This window comes from Coenobita brevimanus, chromosome 100 (assembly GCF_032717465.1).
Source record: "Coenobita brevimanus isolate Jiangsu-jjx chromosome 100, ASM3271746v2, whole genome shotgun sequence".
Taxonomy (NCBI): Eukaryota; Metazoa; Arthropoda; class Malacostraca; order Decapoda; family Coenobitidae; genus Coenobita; species Coenobita brevimanus.
Window position 1 is genome coordinate 59,568,344 of NC_137053.1, and position 25,874 is coordinate 59,594,217.

At 41.8% G+C, this 25,874-nt stretch overlaps 1 protein-coding gene across 1 annotated transcript in view; it reads left to right on the forward strand.

The window, feature by feature from the left end:
• Nucleotides 1-15,900, forward strand: part of LOC145414564 (DDB1- and CUL4-associated factor 6-like) — a 53,257-nt gene extending 37,357 nt beyond the window's left edge. The window contains exons 11-14 of the mRNA XM_080284083.1: nt 6,663-6,809; nt 7,369-7,621; nt 12,921-13,029; nt 15,536-15,900. Coding sequence (XP_080140209.1) covers nt 6,663-6,809; nt 7,369-7,621; nt 12,921-13,029; nt 15,536-15,618 — 592 coding nt within the window. The 3' untranslated portion in view covers nt 15,619-15,900. The remainder of the gene's footprint in view (nt 1-6,662; nt 6,810-7,368; nt 7,622-12,920; nt 13,030-15,535) is intronic.
• Nucleotides 15,901-25,874: the final 9,974 nt, after the last annotated feature.

A 25,874-nucleotide genomic window follows, 5' to 3' on the forward strand; every position in this document is an offset into this window, starting at 1 on the left:
GAGACATGACACATCCCTGTTTCAACCCAACTTTCAAAGAGAAAAATTCACTTAGTTCACCATCCACACGCACTGCAGCTTTCGCACCATCGTACATACTCTTCACAGCATTCAACAACTTCCCATCTATTCCATATATTCTTAACACTTTCCACAATCCTAGTCTATCCACCCTGTCATATGCTTTCTCCAAATCCATGAAAGCCGCATACAACTTCTTTCCCTTCTCTAGAAACTTTTCCACTAAAGATCTGAGAATGAATATCTGATCTACACAACCTCTTCCCTTCCTAAAGCCTCCCTGTTCTTCTCCAACTAATTTCTCTGTTCTTTCTCTAACTGTCAATAAGTATCCTACCATACACTTTTCCTATTATACTAAGAAGACAAATGCCCCTATGATTACCACACACTTCTTTTTCCCCTTTTCCTTTGTACAAGGGAATAATTATACCTGCCTTCCAATCCTCCGGGACTCTACCTTCCTCCCAGGCCAATCTGCACATCTTCCACATCCATTCTACTACTATCTCTCCCCCATGCTTCAACATTTCACCACACACTCCATCAATTCCTGGGGCTTTCCCTGATTTAACTTTCTTCATTGCTTCCACAACTTCTATCCTACTGATTTCTTCCTGTCTTCTCACCTCCCTCCTTCTCCCAGCCATTCCCCAGCCACTTATACTTGCATTACTTTCATCCTCCACGTTCAACAATTCCTTAAAGTGTTCTCTCCATCTGCTCACTTTTTCTCCCTTCTCCACTAGTAATCTACCATTTTTATCTTTCACTCCCCTGCTAACTTCACTTCCACCCTGTCTTACTCTTTTCACCTCTTTCCAGAACATTTTCTTACAGTCCCTCCACTTTACACTCAAATTCCTTCCAAATTCTTCATCCACTCTCTTCTTACTCTCTCTTACTAATCTTTTCACCTCTCTCTTCCTTTCTACATATAACTCTCTCTTCCGCCTCTCAACTTCTTCCACGTCCCTATTTCTCATCCATTCATTGTATGCTTTCTTCTTTTGTGCCATAGCCCGTTTCACCTCTTCAGTCCACCACGCTGTTCCTTGCACCCCCCTCCGTCTTCTCTTCCTTCCACACACCACATCACATGCTGCACATGTTTTTTCTGTAAATATTCTACACACACCTTCCACGTCCCCCATCTGCTCCAACTCATATTTGCCCAATCGTTCCTCCACTTCTCTCTTATACTCTGCCTTTTTCTCATCCTCTTGTAACCTTTCCACTCTCCTTGCAACTACTTCTTCCTCTCGTCTTTCCCTTCTTCTATTCCTCCATCTTACTTGAACTTTAACTCTGGCCACCACCAAGTAGTGGTCAGAAAGTCCACTCCCCCAACCTCTATAAACTCTTGCATCCAATATACATCTTCGCATCCTTTCATCCACACACACATAATCAATCATTGCCTTCCTTTCACTCAATTCACCACCCACCCTTCTCATCACTCGCCATGTATACCTGAGGATCATTTTATGCCTGAAGAGGGTATTGGCTATCACCAACCCCCTCCCAGCACAAATGTCCACTAACGCACTCCCATTCTCATCTATCTCAGCAGGCACACCCCACTCACCAACTATTCCATCCACCTTCACATTCCCAACTTTACCATTCATATCACCAATCAAAAACACTCTATCATTCCTTCCAAACTTTTCCATGCATACTTCTACATTTGTCCAGAACTCTTCTCTCACTCTTCTAGCACGATCTTGCGTTGGCGCATACACACACACAATCGCCCACATTTGTATTCCAACTTTCAACTTTACCCACACAATCCTTGATCCAACTGATCCATACTGTCTTATGCTCCTCTTCCATCTTTTACTCACAACTATACACACTCCTTCCTTTGCCCTCTCATTCCCACCTACTCCTGCACATATACCCCATCCGTACTCCCATTCTCTCACACTTTCTCCTCTCCATTTTGTTTCAGTTATTCCACATACATCCACTTTCGCATCCTCAAGCACCTGGACAATCTCTCTCTCTTTCACCTCATCATTTGCTCCTCTTACATTCCACGTTCCAATTGCAATGTCCTTTGTCCAGTCCTTGGTCGTCAACGTTTGGTCAGTCCTTGTCCGAGGCTTATTGTTTGTTTTTTTTTAGTTAGTTGTTTTCCGGGGAGGGGCACTAACCCTCCGCCAACCCTTTTAGTCGCCTTTTACGACAAGCAGGGATACTGGGGGAGTATTCTTGACAGAATAAAATACAAAATTTTACCTTAGTTTTAATTTTTTTTAATTAATTTCTGCTGCTTTAATGATGTAGCTTGAGTATTATGTATGTGTGGCCCATTTCACGGAGTATTATATTGATACTTCAATATTTATGCAATTTTGTGTTTTCTCTGCATCCTACCTCACCCCATTTTAGGTGGAAACAATGGCAGGAATGATGATGCTTGTGGTTTGGTAATGCATTACTGTTTTCATGTATCCAGCTGTCCTCCTGTTGTACTGACATTAATACCCATGGAATCTCAGTCCCACTAACAGCAACAGTTTTATGCTAATAACAAGTTTTCAGATATACTGTAAGTAGGGGGCAGATTAGATGGACGCTTCCATAAGTCAAAAACCCTGTCCTCCTGCTTCTTTCACTCTCTAGCCATTAATCATTTGGTTGCCAGTAGTTCTTCAGCTGAATAGTATTCTTTGATGTTAAACTGCTGTTGCATAAGCCATCCATTAACAGAACAAATGTCAGTGGCTGGACAAAACATTCTAGATAAAGAACACCCTCTTTTTCAGTCAATCCCAGTCATGTTTTCTCTAGCCTGACAGGCCAAATCCAGCAAACAGTACTCAGATGGACACAACTGGCTGAATTCTGTAGAGAAGAATAAGACCACAAAAAATTGTGCCTGATCATAGATAGAGAAGAGAGCGCTTTTGGTAATGGGCACTGTATTGTATTTATCATTCATCATGAAGAGGAAGAAACGGCAGCTAGAACACAAAAAAGGAGGGTATTACAGTCAAGAATAGCTGTGAAATATTGTAGTCTCCAGTGTACCTTTCCAAACCATTAGTACCTTCATTGTGGCTTTCATATAAACAAGCTCATCAGATCACATATTATGACCAATACTGCATCTTAGTATACTGTATTTGAGAGGTATTTTTCATGATGATTATTTTCAGTTTAAATCCTGCTTTATGACTCTTCGCCTTGCTCTATATGTCTGCACAACTCTCAGTAACACCTCTAGTAGTGGGGTCAGCATGCATCATCTCATTCCATGTCTTCCTCGGTTTACCTCATCATCTACAGTTCGGTACCTCAGTACTACCACACCTCACCCAACTCCCATGGTCCGTCCTCTGAGTATGTTTAAACCATCTCATTATCTTCCTTTCTGTTTCCTTCCTGGAGCTTTCCACTTGCAGCCATCATCTCAGTTCTTCTGAGGATATTCAGTTATCCAGCTTTGCTTCACATATGTCAGATCATTCTACTTCCATATCATTCTAGTTTAAATCCTCTATCCTCTCTTCTTTTACATCAGTTGTTTCACTGTTATTTTATGTGTCACTCTGACACAACTACCAGACACTTTCCCTTTTGTGGACAGTATGAACACCCATGGTGTCAGGATGGATAATAAGAATCATATGTTTTTGCTAGGACCACAAGCTTACCCAGTAGACTACATGCTAAAGCTGTCCTCCTGCATCTCACCATCTTCCTTTCGAGAACTAGGAGGGGACTTGAGGGGTGTTTGTATTTTATAACCAAGAAGCAGAACAACCCTCTTGCATCTGGCACCAGTGAAGGTGTCCCACTCTAGCACAAAGTGAACTCAAATAAGAAAATTACAGGAAGCTGACAATTATCCATTGTAATGCAACCAAGCCCTATGCCGAGTAACATGAAACGCCAAATATTGCATGTCAAGCTCAACACATGCAGCTTTGAGCTGGATGTTGTGATTCTGTCCATCTCAACCCTCTATCCTAAAAACTTTACCATGAGTAAAAGGTGAAAACTAAGCATATAAAAGCAATACAGTAATGATACAGTACAGTAATGCAGTACTGTGCAGAGTGTGCAGTACTATTGTACGTACTCACCAAGTGTTGGCCTCATTGGGGAAAAACAGCACTTGGGGCTTTACTCATAAACAGTACAGTACAGTGCAGTACACAATACAGCTCTGGGGCAGTTTAGCAATCACAGTAGAGCACTAGGACAGGAGCACTTACAGGCCATTATCTTTGCAATACAATACAGTACAGTAGCTCGAACATAGGATGCCACAGAATTGTCTGTGCACCAGGGTTTTGTGACTGCATGGTCAGAAGAGTGGAGCACACAGGCATGTCTTGACTCTGTGACATCCATGGGCAAGAATGAGGGCACAGCAGTATTCTTGGTGCACTGGATGAGCCACGCCCAAGATGAGTTCTGATTGTCTGTCATGTAGTGGGCATTTTCATGGGTTCCTGAGTTCTGGGATTTCCCCCTGGCACCAGTAGGTTACTGCTTATGAGCTGGTTGAGACACCTCAGCGCCAGGTATCGTACTGGACCACCAGTTACATCCTGTTTTGGCACTGGATGTTGCATAATTTAGCCAGATATTGCTTTAATCGAGCCATGACAGCTGCGTCGGATATTGCGATGATGGATAATTAAGAGCTTGCTGTATATCAGATATAGTAGATCCTCATTTTGCATGGGTTATGTTTACGCAGTACATATTTTACATGGCACAATCAGCCTCTACCCCAACTCATTTTACAAGGCAACAGCACATTTTGCACAGCAAAATAGCCGATCAGCACTCAGTTCTTCTGTACCAACATTAAAAATACCTCCTTTGACAAATCTTGGGAGTGACTTTTAGGGTTTTGAGACTAGCCTTAGCCCTTAAGGGGTTAGAGGTTAATTAAAATTCCACTTACTGGTTAATAATAATTCTACTCATTGGCCACTTATTACCATTATATTCCTGTTCATTCACTGTTTCTAATGGCAAATGACATGTGTTTGGGGGGGGGTAATTTTTCAAGAAGGCCAAAAAGGGGGACTTTGGGGATGTTTGTAAATTTTATTAGACACATTAACCAAAAAATATTGTTTTTTATGGAACAGTGTGTACAGTTTGCTTTGTGTGGTAATTTCTCATTATACTTTGCAAAATGAGGGTGTACTGTACTATATAGGAAACAGTAGTAAAAAAAAGTTATGGGAAAGGGTGGAGTTTTGTGTAGGCTGTCATCATCATCATCATCCGATCCTTTGTTGCCCCATGAGGAGCATAGGAGCCCGGGGCTGGGCAAGTTGGTCCTGACATTTAAGATGAGTGACCAGCCTCACACATCCCTGAGTAGCATTATGTGAGCAGTAAACCCCAACCACCCCTTGAAAATAAACCTACACAGGCTCAGTCCGGTTGGAGTGCCTTAATTACCCAGTAAATCACCGGGTGCTATAATTTGGTTATATGGTTACCACCCAGTGTAGTAAATGGTTTCCTGCTCAGTGCAAATTAAACTGGGAGTGATACAGTACTGTACAACTTTGGCAGTACAGGGCAGTGCATTTGCTTCACAAATGTGCTACCTTTGGTACTTGTTCTGTGTGCTAGGGGCCTTTATCCAGAATAAATGGATGAATGAATGATTTGTATTGTCATGATTGCATGAGCCTGATTTGTGTATTCAGTTTTCATATATAAAAAAATTTTGAGTGTTGTTTTAGAATACCAAGGTGTAGAGAAGGGCTTAATCAAGATAGCTGAAACTCTGACTGCTAGGAATTCTCTCAGGTGAACACAATTGTGCAATGTTTACATAGAAATGAAAGCATAGCTGCAAAAGAGTGAGTCATACCTTTTCAGCCATATTGTATATGATTCACCATTACTCCAGTGTTCATTGTAACTGAAAAGACATAAATAACTGCATACTAATCACACAAGTAAATATTTGCAGACTTTGGTGTCAGTTCTAGTCTATCTATCTATTGCCAGACACCTTAATCCCATACGGGGTGGCCACAAACAAATCACCTCCACGTCGTCCTGTCACCCGCCATTTCACTGCCCTGTTCCCAACTCACACCCTCCTCTCTCATATTCCTTTCCACTCCATCCCCCCATCTTATCCTTGGCCTCCTCTTCCCTCTCTTCCCCTCCACATCACTCACCTACACTCTTCTTGTCAGTCTCTCACTCTCCATCCTCTCCACATGGCCAAACCACCTCAGTGTGTTTCTCCTAATGCTTCCTGTCACATCCACATCCACCCCACAACGCTCCTTTACATCCTCATTTGTCAATCTGTATCTCCGTGTGACTGCTCAAGCTTCTCTCAAATAACTCATTTCATGCTTTCACTCTTGACGTGTGCCCCTCCAACAATGTCCAAGCTTCATTTTGTCCAGAATTCATCATATTGTTGTATGTGTTAAAGACTTAGTATGTAGATACTATATTTGTAGACCCAAAAGTAAATGGATAACAAGTTGCCATAATTAGTTTTATTTACACTGCTATTATACTGTGTTAGGATTGGTTAGCTTGAAGCAGTGAGTATACACTGTACAGATGTTCTGTAATGAAAAATATTTTTCCTTGTTGTATTGATCACATTGTCACTTTGTTTGTAGGACTGCAAGTGCTCGCATGGCAAGTGCCATTGAGCGTGCAGTGCAGCGAGCAAGAGGAGAGCGAGCCCCGGGAGTAGGAGGTCAAGCTGAGGCCATGGTTCCTCAGGCTTCTGTCAAACAGTGCTACAAGGGACACCGCAATGCAAGGTTACTACACCAGCTCCTTCTTCTACATATTGTTCTAGTACATTAATGTATTGTACATTAAAAAAAAATCATATAACCTGTAATTTGAATATCCATAAAACTTAACTGAGAGCAGTTGCATATCCTGCTTTATTTATTCACTGCATGGGTCAATTTTCTACATTCCTGGTAACATCACTGTGCATTATCTCCAACCCTATATTGGATGTTATAAATTCCAGGAATCTAAATTCATCAGAACAGTTTTATGTACAAAAATAGACATCTTTTATGCCTGTTGCAGCCATGTTCTTTAAAGTAACTTAGCACTAGTCATGTAAGCAGTAATATACAGGTTGTTTTTATCATCTGTAGATTGTAGAGTACAGTATTAGAATTTCAGTGCATTTTTTTTTTCTGCATATGTGATGATTAATTTACTGTACTGTATATGCCGGTAGATGTGAATAATAGTTTGCATAACGTTTCCTTGTATCTATGTGGTCTTTTAGACATCTAAAAGTTTTGCATAAAAAAAATAAGTTTCCTTGATGCATTAAAAATTCTTCATCCTCCATAGGACTATGATCAAAGAAGCATGCTTCTGGGGTGACTCTCATGTGATGTCCGGGTCAGACTGTGGCCGTGTGTTTGCGTGGGAGCGAACAACTGGACGGCTAGTGATGCTGTGGGAGGCTGACCGCCATGTGGTCAACTGCCTTCAACCACACCCTACCCTTCCTGTCCTCGCCACTTCGGGGATAGATTATGATGTGAAACTCTGGGCACCCACATGTGAAGAACCATATTTTGACCAGGAGAAAGCCAGGGAGGTGGGTGGCAGTAGTACAAGAATATGGATTGTATGAAAATACAGTAGTAACAACCAATCACCTATTACCACTTGAGAGGTATAGAGACTCAATGCTAGGCTACTGTAGTGCAGAATTTTTTAAGGGTGGAAGAGTGGTAGGTGGGAGTGCCCATCATTCATTCACTTGATGTAGTGCTAACCCCCCCCCTCCCTCTCTCTCATGGGTGGGTGGGTGTATATATATATATATATATATATATATATATATATATATATATATATATATACCGGCATATACAGTAGAACCCCGGAATTCGTACACAATTCGTTCCTGGAGGCTGTACAAGTTGCGAATTGTTCGAAAACCGCATCATTTTTTTCCATGAGAAACAATGTATTTTGCATTAATCCATACATAAAACATTTAAAATAAAGAACTATACCCTGTAGATGATATAAATGATAATTTTACTGCATCTTACATGTACTGAGGAGAGCTGATGGCTTAAGTGGATGGATGTGGAGAGGAGGAGGAGGAGGGGTGTTAGTTTTTGGAAGGGGAGTCACCTTCCATGAAAACTGTAGGTAACTGCCCTTCTGGTGTTTCTCTCTCTTCTCTGTCTTTTTGGATGAGGAGGTGCTTGGGGCTGGGGAGATGCTTGGGTTCCACTTTCAAACTTTGCAAAGAGTTCGTTTTTCAGCTCAATTGTTGTTCTTGCTTTTCTTTTAGCTCCAGCCGACTCACTAATCTTCTTAGGGCCCATGATTATGTACAATTTTCTAACAAAAATACATAATTTATCACAAAGTTTAATGGAGCCTGTATGACTGATGCATAGCTGGTGGAAGACAAAGCAGGACTGGGGACCACATGGCACCCACGATGCCACATCTCTTAGTGCGAATAGCAGGTTGCCATATGAAAACTGGAGCGATTTTTGGATGAAAAAGCTGTACAAAAACCGAGTTGTACAAGTAGAGAGGCATACAAATTCCGGGGTTCTACTATATTTATATAGTATATATATATATATATATATATATATATATATATATATGTATATATATATATATATATATATATATATGTATATATATATATATATATATATATATATATATATATATATATATGTATATATATATATATATATATATATATATGTATATATATATATATATATATATATATATATATATATATATATATATACACACACACACACAGTAATCCCTCCAATATCCGACGTAATAGAGCCATAGGCAGGTCCAGATAGTGGTCCTGTTCGGATATTGGGCCCCAGCTTCTGAACTTGTACTTATGGACCCTAACTCAGAAAAACACCCATACAACTCCCTCTGGACATACATAGCACCTATTTAAGACCCAAATCACACCAATAAGGGATATAAAAGACTGAAATAAATGCAAAAGAAGCATAAAATGAGGTTTTTGAGGTAGGTTCATACAATATTCAACATTCTGGGTACTTACAAGTCCCTGGCTCCTGGACTGGTAGTTATGGACCCTAACCTAGCCTGACTCAGAAAAACACCTCCCTACTGCACATGCATAGCACCTAAGACACAGCATATTCACACCAATAAGGGACATAAAAGAGTGAAATGAGGTGTTTGAGGTAAGTATAGTATGGAAAATACAGTAGAGTACAGTATGAAACATTCTGCCTACTTACAGCAAGTCCATGGCCATCTCGATGAATAACCGCCTCCTCTCAGACTGTGACAGTAAGAAGGATTTCCTGAAGCACTTGCAGTACACTGTTCTTGAAATCTTGCACTGAAGTTAGTCATTTGCACTCAGAAGTCCATTCTCTTCACAGTGTTCACTCTTGTCTAACTTATGGTCCATTGTAACTTAATAAGTGTTGCACTCTGCACTTTAAGTCTTTCCACTGTTATAACCATTTTCTAAAGCAAAAACACACAAGTCTATTTATGTTAAATTTAGTCCAAAAATTGTTTGTCTTTTCACTCACAACTGTAAATCCTTAACACAATGCACTGTTTTTTTCACTGCACAACACTGTAAATTCCTGTGTGGTCTAGTGGAGAAGTTCTTGGCGTCTATTCACTGTCAGAGTCCGAGAGTATCGCTGGCAGGTGACCTAGGGGTGCGTCGCTGGGTCGTGGTGATGGCGTACCCACTGCAGACAACTCTGAAGACAGATGCAAACTCACATCGAGCTGTGACTCCACCGTGGCTGATGTGCTGGGCTGTGGCTTGGAGCATGATGGCCTGTCTTGGGGAGGCAACGGAGTGGAGCCAGGGCTGGGCACAGCAGGGGTCACGGGCCTGAAAAAACTGTCAGTCGTCGATTGACGCAAGGAACGACGATTCTGACGATTAATGATGCGCTGCCTGAAAGCATGCACTTCCTCCACAAGTCTCAAGGGCCCCATCTCCCTGTCGTAGTCCGGGTGTTCCAGGTAGTCCAGAACGAACTCTAGGTGTTCCCGGAGTGCACTCAGCTTGGGGATGGCTGGAGTTGTGTCATGCTGAGAGGAGTCCGCATCATCGTCGCCGTCCTCGTCGGAATCTTCAAGTTGGGTACTGACACCTGCAACTGAAGATGCGATCTCAATATCGGACAGGGTCTGATACACAGGATCGCCCTCGTCGTCATCCAGCCACTCACGCACGTCGTCCACATCAACATCGTCGCCATGCGTACATAGATGTTCATGGAAGTCATCCACGTCAAAACCTAGGAAATCGTACTCCACATCCGTTCCGAGAAGCAGACGAGACCAACCATTTTCTAGAGTCTTGACAGGGATTTCCTTCCATGCACTGGCCCAGTTGTAGATTGCAGACTTGATGTTGTAGTGGCGAAGGTTTTCCAAAGTCCGCTGGCCTCGCGTGTCCCATCCCTCCCTGCGCTCGTCCTCGTCCTCGAGAACAACCATCACCTTGTCCAGGAACTTCCTTCGGTACAGCCTCTTCATTGCCACGATCACTCCTTGGTCCATTGGTTGGATGAGAGCAGTCGTATTAGGTGGCAGAAACATGCACCTAATGCACCCATTCTCAGCTACCAAGTCCTTGTCGCGCATGTGGGCAGGCGCATTGTCGAGGAGAAGGAGGGCCTTTACCTGGTCGCGTGGGATTCCCAGTTTCTCCGTCTGGTAATGTACGACCTCCTTGACGAAATGGCGGTGGAACCAGTCTTTGAAGAACTGGGCTGTAAACCATTCCTTCAAAGAATGGTACCAGACGACAGGAAGGACATCCATCACCCCACGAAGACACCGAGGCTGCTTTGCGCGGCCAACAATGACGGGCTTAAGCCGGTGCATGCCGTTAGCATTGGCACAACACAAAGCAGATATCCGTTGCTTGGAGAGCTTGCGGCCAGGTACACGCTTCTCCGTCTCCTCGGCTAGAGTGTTCATTGGCAAAGAGCGATAGAATAAACCAGTTTCTTCAGCATTGTATATTTGACCAAGAGTGAGGCCCTCCCTGTCGATCAAGCCCTTCACCTTGTGCCGAAACTCGTCAACTCCATCCTCGTTAGTGTCCAAAGCTTCGCCATGAGCTGTACAGTTGGTAATGCCATGCCGTAACTTGAACGTGAAGAGCCAACCCTCAGATGCCTTGAAGTCTAGGGCGTTGTGAAGCCTGGCAAACTTCTCAGCAGCAGCCTTCAGCTCTGTACCACGTACCATCACACCAGCAGCACGTTGCTGTCGATACCAAATCAACGTGGAGCGGTCGACTTCAGCAAACTTGGGAGTAAACATCACCTTCCTCTCCACGTTGCGTTTGCTTCTCGACGAGAAGTCAGCCGTGTACTGCATGAGTTTGTCTCAGGATCTCTTAATATCAAACAAAGTAGATCGGGCCAGGTTGAACTCGCGGAGGATGTGGGAAGAAGACCACCCTGCATCTACTTTCTCCAATATCTCCCGTTTCTTCTCCAGAGTCAACACCACTCTCTTCCTCTTCTCAGGTGGCGGGGCCATCATCACACACATGAAGGAGAGGCATGAGAGCAGCAGGAGTGCCTGCAGCAGGTAAGGCACCACCACAAAAGCGAGCACGTGGGCAGCCATGACGACGAGCATTCACTCGCGACGAGAGACAGGCGGAAAGTGGGGAGGATGCAGGGGCGCTCTAGCGGACGTCAGAGGAATGACGCGCCACAACAAAGCTGTCCCGCGCCCCGCGCACCAAGTTCAAATTACAGGCGGGAAATCCCCCCCCCCCGGACCATTTTGGGAATATTGGATCCCGGGACGATTATGTCCAGTTAGTGGGGATGTTCGGTTATTGGGCGTTCGGATATTAGAGGGATTACTGTATATATATATATATATAGGTAAGTGGGGGCGCTCACCATCCACTCACTCGATGTAGTGCTGCTTTGGGTGTCTGCCCTTTCCTTCTTTCCTTCCATCCTTCCTCTTGTCTTCCTTTCCTTCATTCATTCCTCTTCCCTTTGCCTGTGGGTGACTCTACACTGAGTAACAAGCCAAATGGTTTCCTGTATGCCAGGAAACCATTTATGGTACTATGCTGGGTGGTAACCATATAACCAAATTATGGCACCTGGTGGTTTAGTGGGTAATTAAGACACTCCAATCAGATTAAGTATGTGGAGGTTTATATCCCAAGGGTGGTTGGGGTTTATTGCTCACATAATGCCACTAGTGGTAGATGGTGGCGACCATCATCCACTCACTTGATGTAGTGCTGCCTACTTCTTCTTTAGCCTTTGTCATTCATTTTCTGTGCCTGCCCTCCTCTCTTCCTGTTTCTCCCATCTTTCCTGTCACTTCTTATTGTTTTTCTTTCCTTTATATGTGGCTTTACATTGAGTGACAAACCAAATGGTTTCCTGTAAGCCAAGAAACCATTTACAACGCTGGGTGGCAACCATATAACCAAACTATACGTGCTCCCTACGTATCAGCAAGTGGGTTGGTGGAGGGTTAGTGCCCCTCCCTGTAAAATAAATAACTCAAAGTCAAACGGCCACCCCTTACGGGATTATGGCGTCTGGCAGTAGATAGATAGATAGATAGATAGATACAGTAATGCCACTCAGAGATGAATGAGGCTGTTCACTCTCATCTTAAATGTCAGGACCAGCATACCTAGCTCTGGGCTTATACGCTTCTCATGGGGCAACATAGGATTAGATGAGGTATGTATGTATTAGTTACGTTGATGTTGTTGAAAGGAAAAGACCATATTTATATGGGAGATATGCTTGTCTTATATTGAATTGATCTGTGATAGTTTGTTTTTATTTAAGGTATTATCACTTGGTATCTTCATCCCATCCTGACAGATCACCCAGCGCAATGAAGCTCTGTTGGAAGAGACACGAGACACCATCACTGTTCCAGCCACCTTCATGATTCGCATGTTGGCATCACTTAATCAAATCAGGCGAGGAAGTGAGTTGTCCATTGTTGTTTGTGGTTAAGAAAAAGAGAAGAGAGAGAGAGAATTATTTATTGTTAGAGAGCTTTCAGTACTTTAATTGCTATGTTGTTCTTTGGCTCCATGCTCATTTGGACCTGGTGGACTGCAGGCTGAAATTCCCCTACTTCTGCAGTCCACCAGCCTCCTTTGTTGAGATAGGGAGAGTTAAATTTGCTTTAACTTTTCCAGAGAGAATGGGACTGATTGTTGATTCTTTTTTCTAATTCCAGTAAAAATGTTAAAGGACAATACAAATTTCATAATGTTTAGAAGGTATGAGGTGGTAGATGGGAGCACCCACCCTCCACTCACTCAGTTTAGTGTTGCCCTCAGATGATTCTATACTTACTGACAAGCCACAGTGTTTCCTGTGTCATCATGTTTATATCATGGCTCCATTACTGTTTTGTTATCTATAAGTGTCATCATCATGATCATCATCCAATCCTGTGTTGCCCTATGAAAAGTGTAGGAGCCTGGGGTTAGGCAAGGTGGTCCTGACATTTAAGATGAGAGTGACCAGCCTCACTCATCCCCGAACGGCATTACGTGAGCAGTAAACTGCAACTACTCTATGGATATAACCAGCCCAGGCTCAGTCCGATTGGAGCACTTTAATCAGCTAGTAAACCACGAGGTGCCATAATTTGGTTATATGGTTACCACCCAGCATAGTTAATGGTGTCCCGCTGTATAGGAAACAGAGGTGAAAATTTTCAGTTTTTTTTTATCTTCCTTTTTCAGTGCACTAGTGTTGTGGATAATCTGACTCTAATCTCTTGCCTGAATATGACTGTAATTTGTTTTCTTCATTTGAATGTAGTCTGTTGCCTGAACCCCTAAAGACCTACAGCAGTCAGATGACTTGTGAAAACACCGCATAAAGTCCTATGGCTGTCGATGGTACAGAGACTACCAAAAACTGGTGGTAGATGGCACCACGTCTTTTATGACATATATGGGACCTGGCCAATGGGAACTAAGAGACCAGGTAGTGGAAAGCATGATCTGGCCCCCTCCCCAGGCTATCTCTCCACCTCCGTTTACCCCATTGGATCCTACCCTCTGTGTCCCCTCCCACCTAAACTACCCTCCATACCCCCTCTAGACAGTGTTGGTTGTGTGTGGCTGACATATTCCCTCCCTTTCCCCTCCCTCCTGATGTCCCCCCACACTCCCTCCACCTCCCTGTTCCTAATTATTTCTCAAGGATGTCCTATTCTCACTTGTAGTGAGTGACTTTTTTTTTTTTTTTTTTTTTTTTTTTGTACAGTAACCATTAGACATATGAGGGTGAAATCTACATTTTCAGGTGTGTAAAAGCAAGCTCTTCAAGTCTATAAGATCAAAATTATTTTGGTGCAGTTTTTTTTCTCTCTCTCTATACATAAGGGGTAACAACTTTTATTTCTGACATTCTTTGACGATCAATATTGCAGTAACCGTAAGTCATGTGAGAGTGAATACATACATTTTCAGGTGTGTAAATTCAAGCTCTTGAAACCTGTAAGAAAAAGTTTTACCTAGGTGTTGGTTCAAAAATTGGACCCATTTTGTGGATCTGAGGATAGGGGGGCTGGGAGATTTGCAGTCTTTAAGGGTTAATCTGACTAATTTGTTGCCTTAATCTAATCTGTTGTAATCTGACTAATCTGGTGCCTTAGTCTGACTTTACTGTTACTTAATCTAGCCCATTGCTAATATGTTGCCTTATTCTGTCTGATCTTGTACTCTGATCTAAATTTAGTCTTTTGCCATAATCTGACTCTAACCTGTTGCTTTAATATGGCTTAATCTCATACCAAAATGTAACTTTTCTGAGTTGCCTCTTGTAGTGTAACCACATCTGTATGATGACATGTTGTATATTTTATTCTTGTGATGGCCAGAATATTTTATTCATGGTAGGTGAAGTGTTTTGTATTGAAAAGGTTAGAAGCAATAGCCATTAACTCTGTCTTAACAGTGACATCCTTTTAAATTTCTCGTTAATGCCTGACCACAGTATTCAGCGTAGGAGGACATGGGATATCTTTTACCATGTACTTAACTATAAACTTTTCCTTTTAGTACATAAATGTATATATTAAGCAGTCATATGGACACCATACACTCAAACATTAGTACAGAACCTCTCACTCACCATGAACTTTTAGGATATCTTGTTGGTGGACATCTGTCTATCAGTTGCAAGATGCCTTAATCTCGTAAGGGAGTGGCCTCAAACAGATCGCCTCCACATCACCCTGTCTTCTGCCATTTGGCTGCCCTTTCTCCAACTCATACCCCTTCTCTCATATATCTCTCCACCCCATTCCTCCATCCCATCTTTGGTTTTCCCCTCCTCTTCTGCCTCTCCCTCTTACTTATATATGTTCTTCAAGTCAGTCACTCATGACATGTTCATTTTTAATAGTGTTAGCCATAAATGAAGATCAGTGTTTTGAATGTCACTGATGAGTGGCAAACTATTTACAGCATCATTTGCCGAGCGCTGGAGGAACAGACGTCAGGCCCGAAGACAAGGGGAGGATGATGAGCCAGGGAGCAGTGCTGATTGAGTGCTGACTGGACCTTGAATAGTCACCTTCATAAAATGGTAACAGTGTTATGAGATAGGAAAGAGAGTGTTGGTGCAATATGAAATGTTAAAAGAGCATCGCAGTCATAATTTTAAATCCTAGTACTTGGTAAAAAATTTTCCATTTCATTACTCACTTAAATAATTATATATTATATTAATTGTGTGGAATCCTTTCCGACTGAAGTTATTCCTGAACTGAGTAATAAACTTTCATTCACATTTTACCACTGTCCCCAAATTTGGCTGTTATAACCTTCTGTAGGACTTGTTTATTGTAAATTAAGAGGACTACCTGTTGTAGACTGACTTATGTTTTCAGATTATTTGAATTGACTTAATGTTTGTTTGTTATGCAGTGATTATTATACAAGTATTATAATTTTGCCAATTAGCTTGTTATTGTTATTATTGTACTTTTGTATGATTCATGTTAGTGCTGCCTCACCATACCTAGTCAAGTCAAGATACTGTAGTTTCTTTACCATGGATTGTTGTATATAGTTGTTACGGTATATTTTTTAGGCAAAGTCATTGCTTTAGTGTGAAAGCTGAATATGTATATAAAAATGATTTTGTCTAGATTTGCAAATCATAAGCATGCAATATATTTATTCTTTGTTTTGTTTTAAGTATATCATCGGCATTTTTCATTACGTTGTTTATGATAATTTATGCATTTTACCATATGCATTGTTGGGATTAGCAAGGAAGAACAGTTGTTAATGACTTTTATATCATTGCAGTTTCGTGTAACTGCTTCCCTAAATTTGGATACAGTGTCAGGCAGTAGATAGTTGGATAGATATAGTATCCATGAGAATGTTATTTCCATCATAGTGTACAGTATTACAGACAAGCAAGAATTTCAGCTCTCATTAAATAAAGCATTGTCTCAGCAATCTAACTGATCTCTTTTGGTAAATAGCAAGCAAGATTAGGTCTGTGTTGTATCCTGAGTTACCTGACACATAATCTGATACTAAGAATCTCAATCTGTGTGTAATGAAAGAAAGTGTGTAAAAATGAATGTAATATAATACTGGTGAAAATCTTAGCAAATGCATCAGTACTGTATAAAGTAGTGCACTGAAGCATTCACATTGCCAGGTGTACTGCCTCCCCTTCACCATTTTGTTGCCTTACTGGGAAGTCTGAAGCTGTGGTTTGTTTTGGATTGTAGACATCATAATATGATATGTACAGTAGTTATTACTGATGGATTCCTCCTCGAGTACAATACATGGTGTCTCTTAACTCAGAGCACATATTTACACCTTGGGGAAAGAAATTCACAAATGGAAGGTCTCAGGTGATATTATGAACTGCAGTATACATTATTTGCAGTCATGTTGGTGTTGCTGTGTTGATTCTCAAGCTGCTTAGTCCAAAGAAGAAACTTGTATATTTCCTTGCTGTAGAATAACCTATTTCCTGATAAAAGTACAGTCCTGGCATTGTACTTCTAAACAGTGTATAAGAATAATGAAAGAATTATTATTTTTTTGTTATTATTGGCTTAATATGTTTTTGTTGGCTTTGTTGCTCTGCAGTACTGTGTGAATATGCTTTTTTCATGGGAGGATACTGCATTATAGTGTTGTATGCATCTGTGTCTAGTTACTGCTGTAAGTGTGAGGAAGAGTACAAGATAATGCCAAAGCTCCACTGATAGGTTCCTGAATGTATGATCTCTGTTATCTTCATTTGGACTTAAATTAATAGAAGTGAATTAAGCTAAAAAGCTGCTTTGCATCTCTCTTGCATTTATTACAGAAAAATGCCACTCCCTGGGAAATTAGTTGATTATGTCTGGCTTGGCTAATTGTTTCTGTGGTATGCAGTACCAACTGTATTGTGTCAGTGTAGTTAATTATGCATTTATTTGTGTTGAAGTTTATTTAAGAGAAAATTTTCCACCAGGTACAGCACTTTATGAACTTTTTATTTATTTATCTTATTTTTTCTTACAAATCATAAAATGTATCTTTTAACAATATTATTTTGTTATACTTTTTCTGATATGTGGTAGTTCTATTTTGATTGTAAATTGTATTCATAATCCTGTACCATGATTATCCACTGAGTTTTGTAGAGGCAATTGCCCATACCTTGTGGCAGCTATTGTATCAATACTGTGAACTTATAAAACTTGACTCTGTACCTAGTACTGTGTCTGTATAGTACAGTATTGTACTGCAGTTTAGTATCATACTAAAAAAAAATAAAACATTGCTGCTCAAACTGTATGCAATTGTGTGTGTAGAAATATGTAAATTTAATGGAAGCTTGTGAAGAGTGAAAGAAAAAGTTTCCTTTTACAGTCATTTCATTAACTTTTTTTTTTTCCCCTGGACTTCTGTTTGGGTACTAACAAGGCAAGAAATTTCAAAGTAACTCAACCTTGGATATACTGTACCAAAAGTGCTTTATCTTTCTATTCATATACGTATATAGATGGTTTCCTGTACGCCAGGAAACCATTTACAGTGCTATGCTGGGTGGTAACCACATAACCAAATTATGGCACCTGGTGGTTTAGTGGGTAATTAAGGTGCTCCAATCGGATTGAGTCTGTGGAGGGTTATATCCAAGGGGTGGATGCAGTTTGTTGCTCATGTAATGCCACTCAGGGATGAGTGAGGCAGGTCACTCTCATCTTAACTGTCAGGACCAGTTTGCCTGGCCCCGGGCTCCTATGCTCCTCATGGGGCGGCATAGGATTGGATGATGGATGGATGGATGGAGATTATATATACACTGTATACAGTAGAAGTCCTATTTTTTGGCATCTATGGGACCAGGCAAGTGCCGAAATATCAAAATTGCCGAATTATCAAAAACCCTACCCACTCAGTACCTTATATGTTTCGGTGAACACTATCATCACTACTCATATCATTACAAATATGTTTGGAGAGAGTACTGTATACTGTTTGTTACTGTACAATACTGTAATGAATACAGTACTATACATGAATATGAAAAATAAAGAAATTAGTGAACATACTGTATATAAATGTAATGATACAGTAGGCCTACAAGTTCACATGCACTTACCTAAACTTATAGTAGGTTCCTTATTTACAATAGTACAATAGAAGGGGTTGATTGGAGTCTGCTACTGCTGGAAGAAATCCCCAGCAGTAGAGGGGACGAAAAAAATTGGAAAATCTGCCGAACGATCAGAGATTTTCGTAAATGAGACTATTTCTCAAAACTGCCGAAATGTCAGATTTGCCGGGGAATTGGATGCCGAAGAATTGGACTTTTATATATATATATATGGAACCTCTGTGGTACAATGGTAAAGTGTGTGTTTTCGTAAACTGAAGAACGAGGGTTCATGCCCTGCCAGGGTAATAAACTTTGGGAGCGTTCTTCTGGCCACTAACTGCTTTGGCGGACGTCAGGGGTGCTGTGGTTGAACCAGTGTCGCATATTATAAAGTATGCTTGCACCCAGTTGACTTGCGCGGGCCGATTACACTTGGTTCACAAACTGCACACACATCCAAAGCCACTCCAACTCAACAGTTATACTTACAAGCACTTCTCACCTTACATACAATCTCTACTAGACAGCCTAGGCCACTTGGTAGAGATATATTGGCTGTATCGTCCCCACTTCGGTAGGGATAGGCCGGTCTTGCAGTGAACACTCAAACGGCTGATGACGATATAATATATATTGTACTGTTTATAAAGGCTCAAACATGTTTGCATGCAATGGCCTTGGTCACTTAACCCCCTAGGGGCCAGGAATGTTTTGGGTGTAGTCGCCTCATCCTTATGACCATACTATATTTCCCAAAATAGCCTTTTTTCAAACCTTCATATCTGGGAAAGTATAGCAGTTAGGGAAAGAAACTAAAGACCATATTACTCAACAACTCTTCTTCTTGCGAGTGAAAACATCCCCAGGTCTGCAGGTGGTCATGTTGATGAGTAAGGACGTGAAGAATATGAGTAACTGAGTAACTTTTGGTGCTTGAAGCAGGATGTATTCGTGCATGTTCGAATGGCCATGACTTTGGCTTTACTCTCAATGTGATAACTTCTGCACTAGTAGCTAAGCTAGACACAATGGCGTCCAAGGCACGCCCTACGGCACTATCACTGAACCCTTTCCTAGTATCCTTGGAATGAGGCTTGGCAGAGGTGGATGAGGCAAGGGGTCCTTGTGAGGTGGGAACGGAATTGGACGAAGTTTCAGAAGAGATCGTCCTACACCTGGCAAAGTCACAGAGATGACTGAGGTACACTTGCATCAGGTGACAGGAATCTTTCTACCCTTTGGTGCCGAGATCAAAAGGCAGCCATTTCAAATTGTGGTGAGAATACATTTGCTGCTCCCGTCACCCAGTAGTTCTCTGTCCACCCCTTTTATGGTGGCTATACCCATCCCCCGGTGGGTAGGGGGTTAATGGAGGCTCTCCACATTGCTCATATCTCTGACAGCCTCCCTATGCAGTCCCTTATCCCTGAGGTCACACTCTCAGACCTTGTTCCAGGTCCCTTTCAGTTTGGCTCTCACAACCCTATCCTTAGCAGTCATACTTCTCGCCTTCCATGCCCAATTGTCATTCTTTGTCCTCTCAACATGCCCAAACCATCTCAGTCTACCCCTCCTTATCACAAGACCAATTCCCTCCAGTCCTCGTCAGTCATAATCCTAGCCCCTTCAGGCTCCACATTCAAGGATGCACTACACATCCTTGTAATCAGTGTCACTTCTGTACGTTTGAGTCTAAGAATATCCTCTTGCTTTATTGCCCAGATCTCACTACCATACAGCATTACAGTCCTAACACACGCCACATACAAAGATTCCTTGACATGGGGACAGCCTTCTCAATGTCAGGAAAGGCAACAGCTCCCTGACCTTTCTCCAACCTCTCCTTACCCTAGCCACAAAGTTAGCTCAAGCCCCACCTCCAGCACATAACATGTCTCCCAAATAACAGACCTCTCACACTTACAAGAGACACACCGGCAAGATCAGTTCTTCCCTCCTGAAAATCTCTCCATGCTCTCCCCGACACACCGCATACATGAAATCATCATTTTGCAGTTATCTCAAATACCTCTACACCTCTTATGCTCCTATTTATCACAAATACTGCACAAGGTGGAGTTGCATCCCACACCCTTGTGGCAAAGTGCACATGACCACACTCCCTCTGCTCTGACATCAGGTTTGTATATATATATATATATATATATATATATATATATATATATGTATATATACAGTATACAGTAAACCCTCAAAGATCCGGACTAATTGGGGCTATAACCCTGTCTGGATCTTGAAAAATCCAGATCTTCCAGAAATTATATAAATTTGCTCATATGAAAGAAAACTTAAGATGGTTTCAGTATAACTTAATGCAAAATAAAAACAAACAGTTATTTTTTATATTCACCTTGCCAAAGTGTCACTTTCTGTTGTTCATCCTCGGGTTCTAGTGAGGATGCATCTGACTTGGAAACTGGGACCTGCACTTTCACTTCCACTTCCACCTGCCTTGGCAGCAAAACCACGAAGCTTGGCTTTGTTTCTCTTTATGTCGCTGATTGTTTGTTTTGCAACACCATATTCCTCACTTAACCGAGACACTGGTACACCTTTTTCTAATTTTTCTAGTAATTCATGTTTTTCACCTATGGTTAGCACCGTATGTTTGCGCTTTGGAGCCATGGTGGAAGAGTAAAGAAAGAAAACTGTGCTTTCACTCGGTCAATGTGTTCCCGCGACTCACACTCAGTCAACCAGCTCATTGTCCCCTCAAGGCCGCATTCCCCCCCCCCCTCCATTCACATGTGCGCGCCTCACAAAAGGATACGGGAGAACCGATAAAATTTAAATTTAATTTAATACAGTATAAAATTAATAGGATAGTATAATAATGTGTTCAAATATTTTTTTTCGTAAATTTTAATTAATAAATTGTGTATCTTGTAGCCTATGTTTTAAATTGAAAATTTGCCAAGAAATGGTCCGGATCTTCACAAAATCCGGATCTTTGAGGGTTTACTGTGTGTGACTGGTAAAATATATGGTAGAATACTCATTGATAGGGTTAGGCATATGACAGAGGAGCTAGTTGGAGAAGAACAAGGGGGATTTAGGAAGGGAAAAGGGTGTGTAGATCAGATATTTGTTCTAAGATGTTTAGTGGAGAAGTATCTAGAGAAGGGAAGGAAAGTGTACGCTGCCTTCATGGACTTGGAGAAAGCTTATGACAGAATAGATAGGAAAGGTATGTGGAAGGTATTAAGAATATATGGAGTGGAGGGGAAATTGTTGAGTGCTGTGAAGAGTATGTACGAGGGAGCTAGGGCTACGGTGCGAGTGGATGGTGAGCTGAGTGAGTTCTTTGATCTCAATGTGGGACTGAAACAGGGGTGTGTGATGTCTCCATGGCTGTTTAATATATATATGGATGGGGTCGTAAAGGAGGTACAAGGTAGGGCAGTGGATGTGGGGGTGGCCCTAATGAATGAGGGTGAGATTTGGAAGCTTCCGGTGTTGCTGTTTGCTGATGATACAGTATTGTTGAGTGAAGATGAATGGGAGTTGCAAGGTTTGGTGAATGAATTTGGGACAGTGTGTAGGAGGAGGAAGCTGAAAGTTAATGTAAACAAAAGTAAAGTTATGGTGTTTGAGAGGAATGAAGTCACAGAGTGTGCAGTGAGGTTGGATGGTGAGGATATGGAGAATGTGAGTGCATTCAAGTACTTGGGTAGTGTGATGAGTAAGGATGGAACTTTGGGGGATGAAGTACGTGAAAGGGTACAGCAGGGAAGGAAGGTTGTTGGCACACTGAAAGCAGTGATGAGAAATAGGGAGGTGAGTATGGAAGTTAAGAAGTCACTGCATGATGGTATTGTGATCCCTACCCTGACGTATGGAAGCGAGGCGTGGACCTTGCAAGAGGGGAACAAGTCAAGAGTGAGAGCAGTGGAAATGAGTTACTTGAGAGGAGCATGTGGAGTGACACGGAGGGACAGGCTGACGAATGAAGAAGTGAAGGAACGTTGTGGGGTAGATGTGGATGTGGTTGAAAAGATTAGGAGAAATACACTGAGGTGGTTTGGACATGTGGAGAGGATGGAGAATGAAAGACTGACTAAGAGGGTGTATGTAGGTGAGGTGGAGGGAGGGAGAGGGAGGGGTAGACCGAGGATGAGGTGGAGGGATGGAGTTGAGAGGTATATGAGGGAGGGGGGGGTGAGTTGGGGGGAGGGAAGTCAAATGGTGGGTGACAGAGTGACTTGGAGGCGTTTTGTCTGCGGCCACCCTTTGCGGGATTAGGGCGTCGGGCTATAGATAGATAGATAGATAGATATATATATATATATATAAGTTTGAAAAGAACAGGGAGGTTTTAGGGAGGGAAGAGGTTGAGTAGATCACATATTCATTCTCAGATCTTTAGTGGAAAAAATTTCTAGAGAAGGGAAAGAAGCTGTATGTGGCCTTCATGGATTTGGAGAAAGCATATGACAGGATGGATAGACAAGGACTGTGGAAAGTATTATGAATGTATGGAGTAGATGAGAAGTTGTTGAATGCTGCGAAGAGTATGTATGAGGGTGCTAAGGCTGCAGTGCATGTGGATAGTGAAATGAGTGAATTTTTCTATCTGAATGTTAGATTGAAACAGGGATCTGTCATGTCTCGATGGTTGTTCAGTTTGTATATGGACGGAGTTATAAAAGAGATACAAGGTAGGGCAGTGGATGTTGGAGCGGCCCTAATGAGAGAGGGCAGTGTTTGGAAACTCCCTGTACTGTTGTTTGCAGATGATGCTGTGTTGTTAAGTGAAGATGAAGGGGAGATGCAAGGCTTGGTGGATAAGTTTGGGCGAGTGAGTAAGAAATGGAATCTAAAGGTGAATTTAGGGAAGAGTAAATTTACGGTCTTCAAGAGAAATGAAGTCAGTGAATGTACAGTGAGGTGGAATGGAAAATGTGAGTGTGTTTAAGTACTTGGGTTGTGTGATGAGTAAGGATGGAAGCTGAGAGGGCGAAGTGCTTGAAAGGGTACAAGGAAAAATGGTTGCTGGTTCCTTGAATGCAGTGGTAAGAAACAGGGAAGCGAGCATGGAAATGAAAAAGTTACTGGATGACAGTACCGTCATACCAACTCTAACTTATGGAAGTGAAACTTGGACCTTGTTGGAGGGACAGACGTCAAGAGTGAGAGTAGTGGAAATGAGTTATTTGAGAGGCGTGTGGAGTCACATGGAGAGACAGACTGACAAATAAGGAAGTGAAGGAGCGTTGTGGTGTGGATGTGGATGTGATAGGAAGCATTAGGAGAAACACACTGAGGTGGTTTGACCATGTGGAGGGGATGGAGAGTTTTACAGGGCGACATGGAGGCGATTTGTTTGTGGCCACCCTTTGTGGGTTTGGGGCGTCTGGTAGTAGATAGATAGATAGACTGTAGCTTCACATGTATATGGTATATACATATATACATACTGTATATACATACAAATATACAATAATCCCTCATCATATCAAACTAACTGGGGAAAGACTGGTTCAATAACCTGAAAGTTCAATTAATCTGAGGTGGAAATTCAGACACATGATGGACAGTAAATGATTACAGTATCATATTCTAATATTATTTTATACTAGAATTTTGCCTTTTTGCAGCTTTCGGTCCTACTTACACCCATCCACACATCTCGCACTCACATACAAAAAGTAAAATATTCTAAATGCTTACAGTTCTTGGGGTGGACAAAAATAAAATATTCCATAAACATGCACACAGTCAGGGCCAGGGTGAAGCTGCCAGACTGTCACCTTTGTATTATGTAAAACATAGCTCATCGCCTGCTTTCAGTTCCACTCATATCCATATACGCATTTCTCTCTCACTTTTAATAATCAACAAAATATTGTTAGTGCCTGTAGCTCCTTCTGTGGAAAAGTGTTTACATAAATATGCATGCAGATGTGTGCCACCAGGCAATCTTCTGTGTGCTGCAGCACATAGCCAGTTACTTGCTTTCGCCCCTACTTATATCCATCTACACATCTTACCCTCACCTTTAATGAATAACAAAATATTCTTATTGACTGTAGCTTCTTCTGTAGAAAATAATAAAACATTTACATAAACATGCAAATACAGTAGATGGTGCTAGGCTGATGCCACCAGGCTGTCTCCTTTGTGTTATGCAAATTAGGTAGCTGCTCGTCTACTTTCGTTTCTGCTTATATCCATCTTCCTTGGCAACTGTGTTGTGAGTCACCCAGTGCATTGCCAGTGGTTCAGAAGGGCAACATGATGTGCCCCATTTATCAACCCTAGTTCGATAGAAGAGAAAAAAGTTCAGTGGGCCCAGAGGCGTTTGATAAATCCAATATATCACGGTTCAATAAAGCAAGGGTTTACTTTATGTGTGTGTGTATAAACTATATCTATATATATAAACATATACACACACGCGTGCATTGTATCAAGCGCAGTGAAATCCAGTTATCAAAAATCTGCTGCATCAGAATCTGATTAACTAGAATGCTCATATGATATAACCGACATTGTGTTTCTACTTGTAGGTCCAAACTGTGATTCATGTCCATAACTCTGAGGTCATACTCAAGTGTCCTCATCCTAGGTCTTTTTCGGCCTACCTTTCACTACCCTACCCCCAACATTAACACTTCTCACTTTCTGCATCCAAATATCATCCCCCATCCTCTCCACATGCCCAAACCACCTCAATCTACCTCTTCTCATCACAACACCAATACACTCCAGTCCCATCCTACCTCTCAACTCTTCCATCGGAAACCTATCCCCCTCAGGCCTTGCACTCAAGTATGCATTGCACATCCACCTAAGTATTGCCATTTCTGTATGTTTGAGCCTGTGAAAATCCTCTTCCTACCATACAGCATTACAGTCCTAACACGTCGCATACAAAGATCCCTTAGCATGGAGGGAGAGCCCTCTCAACGTCAGGAGAGGTAACAGCTCCCTGAACTTCTTCCAACTCCTCCTCACTCTAGCCAAAGAGCTAGCTCCTGCCCTGTCTCCAGCACATAATATGTTTCCCAAACAACAAAACTCTTCCACATGCTCAAGAGACTTACCAGCAAGTTCAATCCTTTCATGCCTGGCAATATCCACATGCTCTCCCTGACACACTGCACATATGAAATCAGCATTATCTCACAGTCTACCTCTAATACTACAACATCTCCT